Here is a 10,687-nt window from a genome sequence, read left to right on the forward strand (position 1 = left end):
TCTAAGCCAACCAGTTTAAAAAAAATATATATATATATATATATATATATATATATATGCGCATGTGTTTGTGTACGTATATAAATAAAATGAGAAAATATTTTTCAGTATTTTAGAAATATGTATTTTTATATATTTGCCAAACACTACAATTCCAGAAATTTGTATGTCTTGGTTTTGTTTCATTTTTCTAGGAACATATTTTTACTTAATATAAATATGAATATAAATATATACATATTTATACACACATATATATTTATATATAGGCATACCTCATTTTATTGTGCTTTGCTTTATTGCACTTTGCAGATATTGTGATCTTTACAAATTGCAGCTTTATAATAAACCTGCCATCCAGCAAGCCTATCAGCTCTGTTCTTCCAACAGCTCCACTGACTTCATCTCTCTGTGTTGCATTTTGGTAATTCTTGCAATATTTCAAACTTTTCCATCATATTATATTGGTTATGGTAATCTGCGATCAGTCATTTGTGATGTAACTACCGTTAACTGTTTTGAGGTGCCATGAACCATGCCCATATAAGACCACAAACTTAACTGATAAATGTTGTGTGATCTGACTGATCTAGCCACTGGCCATTCCCCATCTCTCTCCCTCTCCTTGGGCCTCCCTATTCTCTGAGAGACAAACTGCAATTAGGCTAATTAATAATCCTGCAATGGCCTCTAAGTGTTCAAGTGAAAGGAAGAGTCTCATGTCTCTCACTTTAAATCAAAGGCTAGAAATGATTAAGTTTAGTAAGAAAGGCATGTCAAAAGCTGAGGTAAGGTAAAGGCTAGGCTTCTGATACCAGTCAGCCAAATTGTGAATGCAAAGGAAAAGTTCTTGAAGGAAATTAAAAGAGCTACTCCACTGAAAACACAAATGATAAGAAAGCAAAACAGAGGTGCCTAGGTGGCTCAGTTATTAAGCGTCTGCCTTTAGCTCAGGGCGTGGTCCTAGTGTCCTGGGATCGAGCCCTGCATCAGGCTCCTTGCTCCACTGGGAGGTCAGTGGGAGCCTGCTTCTTTCTCTCCCACTCCCCCTGCTTGTGTTCCCTCTCTTGCTGGCTGTCTCTCTCCCTGTTGAATAAATAAATAAAATTTTTAAAAAAAGAAAGAAAAAAAGGAAGCAGAACAGCCTCATTGTTGATATAAAGTTCTAGCGGTCAGGACAGAGATCAAACCAAAACAACATTCTCTTAAACCAAAGCCTAATCCAGAGCAAGGGCCTAACTCTCTTCAGTTCTAGGAAGGCTGAGAGAGGGGAGGAAGCTGCAGAGGAAAAAAGTCTAAAGCTAACAGCGATTGGTTCATGAGGTTTAAGGAAAGAAGTCATCTTTATAGCATAAAAGTGCGAAGTGAAGCATCAAGCGCTGATGTAGAAGCTACAGCAAATGAGAAGATCTAGCTAAGATAATGAATGAAGGTGCTACACTAAACAGACTTTCAGTACAGATGAAATAGCCTTCTACTGGAAGATGATGCCATGTAGGACTGTTACAGCTAGAGAGCTTCAAAGCTTCAAAGGACAGGCTGACTCACTCGTTAGGGGCTAATGCAGCTGGTGACCCTAAGTTGAAGCCAGTGTTCGTTTACCATTCCAAGACTCTTAGGGCCCTTAAGAATTATGCTAAATCTACTAAACGTACTCTGCCTGTGCTCTATAAATGGAGCAACAAAGCCTTACTGATGGCACATCTGTTTACCACACAGTTTAATGAATATTTTAAACCCACGGTTGAAACCCACTACTCAAAGAAGATTCCTCTCAAAATATTACTGCTTATTGATAAATGCAGCTGGTCACCAAAGAGCTCTGACAGAGATGTATGGGATTAATGTTGTTTTCATACCTACTAACACAACATCCACCTGCAGCCTATGGATCAAGGTACCATTTTGACTTTTAAGACTTATTATTTAAGAAATACATAAGTCTAGAGCTGCCATAAATAGTGATTCCTCTGACAGATCATGACAAAGTAAACTGAAAACCTGGAAAGCATTCACCACTCTAGATGCCATAAAGAACATTCATGATTCATGGGAAGAGGTCAAAATGTCAACATTAACAGGAGTTTTGGAAGAAGTTGATTCCAACCCTCATGGATGACTTTGAAGAGGTTCAAGATTCCAGTGGAGGAAGTAACTGCAGATGTGGGGGGATTAGCAAGAGAACTAGAATTGGAAGTGGAGCCTAAAGATGTGACTGAATTGCTACAATCTCATGATCAAACCTGAATAGATGAAGAGCTGCTTCTTATGGATGAGCAAAGAAAATGGTTTCGGAGGGGCACCTGGGTGGCTCAGGTCATGACCCCAGGGTCCTGGGATCGAGCCCCAAGTTGAGCTCCCTGCTCAGTGGGCAGTCTGCTTCTCCTCCTCCCCTCCAGCTTGTGCTCTCTCTCTCACTCTCTCTCTCTCAAATAAAATCTTAGAAAAGAAAAGAAAAGAATGGTTTCTGAGATGGAATCTACTCCTGGTGAAGAGGCTGTAAAGATAGTTGATATGACGACAAAGGACTTAGAGCATCACATGAACTTAGTTGATAAAGCAGCGGCAGGGTTGGAGAAGATTGACTCCAATTTCTAAAGAAGTTCTACTGTAGGTAAAATCCTCTATCAAACAGCCTTGCATGCTAATGAGAAATCATTCGTGAAAAGAAGAGTCAAGTGATGTAGCAAACTTGACTATAGTCTTATTTTAAGAAACTGCCACAGACACCCCAACTTTTAGCAACCACCACTTTGATCATCAAGCAGCCATCGAGGCAAAACCACCAAAAGATTATGAGTCACTGCAAGTTCAGGGTTGGTTAGCATTTTTTTAGCAATACAGTATTTTTAAATTAAGGTATGTACATTTTTAAGCCATAATGCTATTGCACACCTAATGGACTATAAAATAATGTAAACACAACTTTTATATGCTCTGGGAAACCAAAAACTTCATCTGACTCACTTTATTGTGATATTCGCTTTATTGCGGTGTCCAGAACCAAACACACAGCATCTGTGAGGCATGACCGTATGTTAAAAGCAGTATAAGGAAAAGGTAAATCAGTTGGTGTATAGAATAAATTTTATTTTTGAGGAAAGCCTGGAAAAAGACAGGTTGCTCTGGAAGCAGCTGCAGTGGTCCGTGTGTGAAGCAATGAGAGCCCAAATACCTTTTTGTCATCTCAGACATCTTAAGAGTAAAATGTCACAAAAAGACATGCGCCTAACATCTAAAATGTGGAATTTCAAGAAACTATAAAGAGCTCTTATCTTCTTTTTGCTCTCAAAATTCCCCTATTCATATCATCATTGTTATGAAAACAGACTTTTTATGCTAACAAAGAAATACGCAACTTTGAGGAATGCCTTTTTGAATAATTAGGGCTCCTTTTGATCATAGTTAATGCAGACAGTAAATCTCTCTCGTTTTCTCTATTCTCTACCTCTTTCTATGCAAAGGAAAACACTACTGTTCAAAATCTTTGGGATGCAGCAAAGGCAGTCCTAAGTGGGAAGTATATAGAACTATAAGCCTTTCTCAAGAAACAAGAAAGGTCTCAAATACACAACCTAACCTTACACCTAAAGGAGTTACAGAACGAACAGAAAATAAAGCCTAAACCCAGCAGGAGAAGAGAAAAAATAAAGATCAGAGCAGAAATAAATGAAATACAAACCAAAAGAACAGTAGAACAGATCAACAAAACTAGGAGCTGGTACTTTGAAACAATAAGATTGATAAACCCCTGGCCAGACTTATCCAAAAGAAAAAAAAAAAAAAAGGACCCAAATAAATAAAATCATGAACGAAAGAGGAGAGATCACAACCAATGTCAAAGAAATACAAACAATTATAAGAACATATTATGAGCAACTATATGCTGACAAATTAGACAATCTGGAAGAAATGGATGCATTCCTAGAGATGTATAAACTACCAAAACTGAACCAGGTAGAAATAGAAAACCTGAACAGACACATAACCAGCAAGGAAATTGAAACAGAAATCAAAAATCTCCCAAAAAACAAGAGCCCAGGGCCAGATGGCTTCTCAGGGGAATTCTACCAAACATTTAAAGGAGAATTAATACCTATTCTTCTGAAGCTGTTTCAAAAAATCGAAATGGAAGGAAAACTTCCAAACTCATTCTATGAGGCCAGCATTACCTTGATCCGAAAACCAGACAAAAACCCCACCAAAAAGGAGAATTACACACCAATATCCCTGATGAACATGGATGCAAAAATTCTCACCAAAATGGGGTAACTAGGTGATGGACATTGGGGAGGGTATGTTGTAATGAGCATTGGATATTACAGAAGACTAATGAATCACAGACCTGTACCCCAAAACAAATAATACATTATATGTTAACTAACTGAATTTAAATTAAAAAAAAATAAAATAACTGACAAGAAGAAAATATTCACTAATTGAACATCCTGTTTAAGAATATAAATAAGGTTTATATTCAAGCAAAAAATAAGTTTGAGCATGTTGATTATATTTGTGGAGGGAGTAAAGCAATTTTCATCTTACCTGAAATCACATGCTGTAGTAAGTTCTGCTCCTCCACCCAATGCCCAACCTTGAATCAGCGCAACACTTATTAAAGGGAGTCTTTTTATTGAAGGAAAAAAGAAAGAAATGGATGTTAATATTTTTCATTTCAATATTAATTTACAAATATTACTTTAAAAAAACTTGAGATGCAGTAGAAACAAAATTATTGAACTATGTTTATAGTAACAAACATACCTTGAAGTATAGTGGAACCCTGAGTGTGTATATCATGAGGAATAAAACAGTATAATTCTTAAGATATAATAATTCATACTAAATGCTATGTAAGTTTAACAAACTACCTCCCTGAATCATCTATTTTTAAACTATTAACTATATTTTTATATATGAATAATATAAAATATATGAAGTTTTATAAATACTATATATGATATATATACCTAATGTATATTTTTATGTATTACTAACTATATATATTTTTAACTAGATATTGTAACTTTCTTCCAAATAAATGAATGTTTTTTTATATAATATACAGCTTCTGCAACACCTCAGCCACTGGCAATCAAGAATAATTCAATGGATCTTATCTTACTCCATTTTTATTGATGTCAAGTTAGATGGCAAAATTAAGGCTATATCCAAAGGGAGGAAATGTGGTCGAGCAGACTGAGCTCCAAAACTGTGTTATTATAAAGATTCCTATCAAAAGTCTTATTACCTATTGAAATGGTCAATAAACTAATACTATATAAAGGAATGGGTCTGTGGCAAAAATAAATCTCTTCACCTTTCCTGTCTGCAAAGACCCACTTTGGAGGAGTGTGTGAGTATTACAAGGTAAATCCAGATGCTTTGAAAGCACGGAGTACTTTGTAGGTTCTAACCAAATGCAAAGTTGCACGCCTAAAGTAATGGAAAATTCATTAACACATTCTGCTTCCAAAAAAAGAAGATTAAAAAAGCCTTTTAAGATTTATCTAAGAAAGAGTCAAGTATAATAGGGAAAGGAAGGTGAAGAGGAACTAAAACAATAAAAAGAAGTACTTTAGAATAATGTTTTTTTTTTTTTTAAAGATTTTATTTATTTATTCGACAGAGATAGAGACAGCCAGCGAGAGAGGGAACACAAGCAGGGGGAGTGGGAGAGGAAGAAGCAGGCTCATAGCAGAGGAGCCTGATGTGGGGCTCGATCCCAGATCGCCGGGATCACGCCCTGAGCCGAAGGCAGACGCCCAACCGCTGTGCCACCCAGGCGCCCCTAGAATAATGTTTTGATTCCATTACTCTTTCTAGGCTCTCAGATATGAAAAGCACCAAAACCAGAGTGATGTCCAACTAGTAAGGATGCTAAATAATATGAAGCCTTAGTTTTTATAAGTTTTACATTATTTACATTTGGAATACAGAGGTAGAAAGCTAATTAGCCAAAACATGTCAGTTTGTAACCCCAAATGCATAGTGATAGGCCAAGAATTTCCTTCCCTTTTTTTCTTCATCTAGATGCAAAGTGAATCCATTTTCCTCAAAAATCTGTACAAACCTTCACCAATCCATAGTTCTTTTTCTCTCTCCTTGGATATAGATCACTTCACTATACACTCTAATTTTGAATATAAGGGAATCTTTATGTGTCCTCTCTTGACCAGTGTTTTTATTCTGATCTAAAATCACTATTTATCTTTCCCAAGTCTATACGTAAATATAGCTAGTAATAAACTCTCTTTAGGAAAAGTGCTGTCTTAAAATTCTTTTTATCTCTCCCTTCTCCTTTCTTTTAAATACCTATGCATACCTCACTAACATTTAATTAAAGGACTTTCCTTGATAGCACAAGTAAACAGTTCACCATTAAAATAAATATAATTGGAAAATCAGGTATTTTTTAACTGGTGCAAAACAGAACAAGAGCTCTTTTTGTTTTTTAGATTTCATATTTTAAAAAGAAAGATACATTACCTCATAAATCTTGTTAAGGTGTTTTGCATGAACATACACAAGGCCATTCCATCCTTTAAAGAATAAGCATAAACACAAAGGTATAATGTAAATGTATTATAAAAGAAATTTTTAAATTTTTTTCAGGATTTAGAAAGTAATGAAGCCAAAAATATGCCCAACTTTTTTTTTTTTAATGAGGTTTTCACTTAAAACTCTTTGATGCTGTCAGAAATGCAAATGATGCAGTATTAGATTTTGTTGACCTTCTAGGGCTCCTTGAGCTCAGCTCTACATGAGGTATTAGCAAAGACTTAGGCGTGACAGTCAAATCACATTCTACTCAGGTAATTTGGGAGAAAGAGACATAAGATGAACTCACTTATTATCCCAAATTCTGACCCCCTAAGAACATATAAAAAAAAATTTCTTAAAAGTACATTTGACCCTTGAACACAGGTTTGAATGGCATGGATCCACTTACATGTGGATTTTTTATAGTACAGGACTGTGAATGTGGTGAATGTGTGAATGTGTATTCTTTTCCTTATAATTTTCTCAATAACATTTTCTGTAGCTTACTTTATTGTAAAAATACAGTATATTATACAAATAACATACAAAATGTGTGTTAATCAACTGTTCATGTTATTGGTAAGGCTTCCACTCAATGTAAACTATTAGAACTTAAGTTATTGGGGAGTCAAAAGTTACATGCAGATTTTTAACTGCACAGGGCTCGGGGGCCCTGACCCCTGCATTCTCCAAGGGTCAACTGTAGTCTAAACTCACTACCTTCTCTTTTTTAACTCACATACTTCCTTCAACCTAGTGTAATCTAGTCTTCAGCCTTCTCTCAAAAGACTCCCCTCAAAGGTTTCTAATAATCTATTTGTTAAATAACTTATCCTTATCCTTATTGTCTTGTCTCTGTAACATAGGTATGTTGCTTTGACCAGTTTCTGTATTTTAAAGGCCTCTTATAGTTTCTAGCAGTACTTTCCACTCTTGATTCTCTTCCTATTTCTTTGATTGTTCCCTTCCAGTTTTCTTCTTTGTCTCTTCTTATTCAGATAAATAAGTAATTTAATATCTGTAAATGCATGTACTCCCCTAAAATCCAATCCATGATTCTCTTTCTCTTCTTTATCTACAATTTCTTCCTTGGAAGTCTCATCCACCCCCATTGCTTCAACTCTTGTTTTCATGTAAACTCCCAAAACCTACTAGAAATTTCACATTCTGCCAAGACTTCAGATTCAGCATGGCAAAACCAACTGGGAGTGGACGAGCTGAGTTTGGATCCTAGTGCTACTGCTTAATAATAACATGAATTGGAGCAAGTCTTAACTGAGTTTCCTCATCCGAAAGGAAGGAATGACAAATAAAAATACTTGTTCTTTTTTTTTTTAATGATTTTTTATTATATTATGTCAGTCACCATACAGTCCATCCCCGGTTTCCAATGTAAAGTTCGATGATTCATTAGCTGCGTATAACACCCAGTGCACCATGCAATACATGCCCTCCTTACTACCCATCACCGGTCTATTCAATTCCCCCACCCCCCTCCCCTCTGAGGCCCTCAGTTTGTTTCTCAGAGTCCATAGTCTCTCATGTTTCATTCCCCCTTCTGATTACCCCCCCCTTTCTTTATCCCTTTCTTCCCCTACCGATCATCCTATTTCTTATGTTCCATAGATGAGAGAAATCATATATTTGTCTTTCTCTGCTTGACTTATTTCACTTAGCATTATCTCCTCGAGTGCCATCCATGTTGCAGCAAATGTTGATAATTCGTTCTTTCTGATAGCTGAGTAATATTCCATTGTATATATGGACCACAACTTCTTAATCCAGTCATCTGTTGAAGGGCATCTCGGCTCCTTCCACGATTTAGCTATTGTGGACAATGCTGCTATGAACACTGGGGTGCATATGGCCCTTCTCTTCACTACATCTGTATCTTTGGCGTAAACACCCAGTACTGCAATGGCTGGGTCATAGGGTAGCTCAGTTTTTAACTTTTTAAGGGACCTCCACACTGTTTTCCAGAGTGGCTGTACCAACTTGCATTCCCACCAACAATGGAGGAGGGATCCCCTTTCTCCACATCCTCTCCAACAATTGTTGTTTCTTGCCTTGTCAATTTTTGCCATTATAACTGGCATAAGATGATATCTCAGTGTGGTTTTGATTTGAATTTCCCTGATGGCTAATGATTTTGAACATTTTTTCATGTGTCTGTTAGCCATTTGTATGTCTTCATTGGAAACTGTCTGTTCATATCTTCTGCCCATTTTTTGATTTATTTGTTTCTTGTGTATTGAGTTTGAGAAGTTCTTTGTAGATCTTGGATACCAGTCTTTTATCTGTAGTGTCATTTGCAAATATATTCTCCCATTCCGTGGGCTGCCTCTTAGTTTTTTTGACTGTTTCCTTGGCTGTGCAGAAGCTTTTTATCTTGATGAAGTCCCACAAGTTCATTTTCTCTTTTGTTTCTCTTGCCTTTGGAGATGTGTCATGAAAAAGGTTGCTTTGGCTAATGTTGTAGAGGTTGCTGCCTATGTTCTCCTCTAGAATTTTGATGGATTCCTGTCTCACATCGAGGTCTTTCATCCATTTGGAGTTTATTTTTGTGTATGGTGTGAGAGAGTTGTTAGTTTCATTCTTTTGCATGTAGCTGTCCAATTTTCCCAGCACCATTTATTGAAGAGACTGTCTTTTTCCACCAGATGCTTTTTCCTGCTTTATCAACAATTAGTTGCCCAAAGAGCCAAGGGTCCATTTCTAGGTTCTCTATTCTGTTCCATTGGTCTATGTGTCTGTTTTTGTGCCAGTACCATGCTGTCTTTGTGATCACAGCTTTGTAGTACAGCTTGAAATCCGGCATTGTGATGCCCCCAGCTTTGTTTTTCCTTTTCAACAGTTCCTTGGCGATTTGGGGCCTTTTCTGGTTCCATACAAATTTAAGGACTATTTGTTCCAGTTCTTTGAAAAATGTCCTCAGTATTTTGATTGGGATAGCATTGAAAGTGTAGATTGCTCTGGGTAGCATGGACATTTTAACTATGTTAATTCTTCCGATCCATGAGCATGGAATATTTTTCCATCTTTTTATGTCTTCCTCAATGTCTTTCAAGAGTGATTTATAGTTTCTAGAATATAGGTCCTTTATGTCTCTGGTTAAGTTAATTCCAAGGTACCGTATGGTTTTTGGTGCTATTGTAAATGGGATGGATTCCCTAATTTCTCTTTCTTCAGTCTCATTATTCGTGTATAGAAATGCAACTGATTTCTGAGCATTGATTTTGTATCCTGCCACGTTACTATATCTATATTATAACTTCTAATAGTTTGGGAGTGGATTCTTTTAGGTTTTCCATATAGAGTATCATGTCATCTGCGAAGAGAGACATTTTGACTTCTTCTTTGCCAATTTGGATACCTTTGATCCCTTTTTGTTGTCTGATTGCTGTTGCTAGGACTTCTAGTACTATGTTGAATAACAGCGGCGAGAGTGGGCATCCTTGTCGTGTTCCTGATCTTAAGGGAAAGGCTTCCAGCTTTTCCCCATTGAGAATAATATTTGCAGTAGGCTTTTCATAGATGGCTTTTATGAGATTGAGAAATGTACCCTCTATTCCTACACTCTGAAGGGTTTTAATCAGGAAAGGATGCTGTATTTTGTCAAATGCTTTTTTTGCATCAATCGAGAGGATCATATGGTTCCTGAGACTTTTCTTGTTGATATGATGTATCACGTTGATCGATTTGCGAATGTTGAACCACGCTTGCATCCCAGGTATGAATCCCACTTGGTCATGATGGATAATCCTTTTAATGTACTGTTGGATTCTATTAGCAAGTATCTTGTTGAGGACTTTGGCATCCATATTCATTAGGGAAATCGGTCTGTAATTCTCCTTTCTGAGGGGGTCTTTGCCTGGTTTGGGGATCAAGGTAATATTGGCCTCATAGAATGAGTTTGGTAGCTTTCCTTCTGTTTCTATTTTTTGAAATACCTTTAGGAGAATAGGTATTATTTCTTCTTTGAATGTTTGGTAGAATTCCCCAGGAAAACCATCCGGGCCTGGAGTTTTGTTATTTGGAAGGTTGTTTATCACTGACTCAATCTCTTCATAATTAATTGGCCAGTTTAAGAAATCAATTTCTTCCTGTTTCAGTCTTGGTAGTTTATAGGTTTCCAGGAAGGCCG

General features: G+C 36.7%; 1 protein-coding gene across 3 annotated transcripts in view; it reads right to left on the bottom strand.

The window, feature by feature from the left end:
- Positions 1–10,687, bottom strand: part of ECHDC1 (ethylmalonyl-CoA decarboxylase 1) — a 64,623-nt gene that overhangs the window by 21,657 nt on the left and 32,279 nt on the right. For 2 of the 3 annotated variants that reach the window (XM_008691125.2, XM_008691126.2), the window contains 2 exons: positions 6,490–6,542; positions 4,546–4,626 (listed from right to left, as the gene is read on the bottom strand). In XM_008691125.2, the coding sequence (XP_008689347.1) occupies positions 4,546–4,626; positions 6,490–6,542 (134 nt within the window). The remainder of the gene's footprint in view (positions 1–4,545; positions 4,627–6,489; positions 6,543–10,687) is intronic. The other variant, XM_008691127.2, reaches the window with a different exon arrangement.

This window comes from Ursus maritimus, unplaced genomic scaffold (genome assembly GCF_017311325.1).
Source record: "Ursus maritimus isolate PB19 unplaced genomic scaffold, ASM1731132v1 scaffold_13, whole genome shotgun sequence".
Lineage (NCBI taxonomy): Eukaryota > Metazoa > Chordata > Mammalia > Carnivora > Ursidae > Ursus > Ursus maritimus.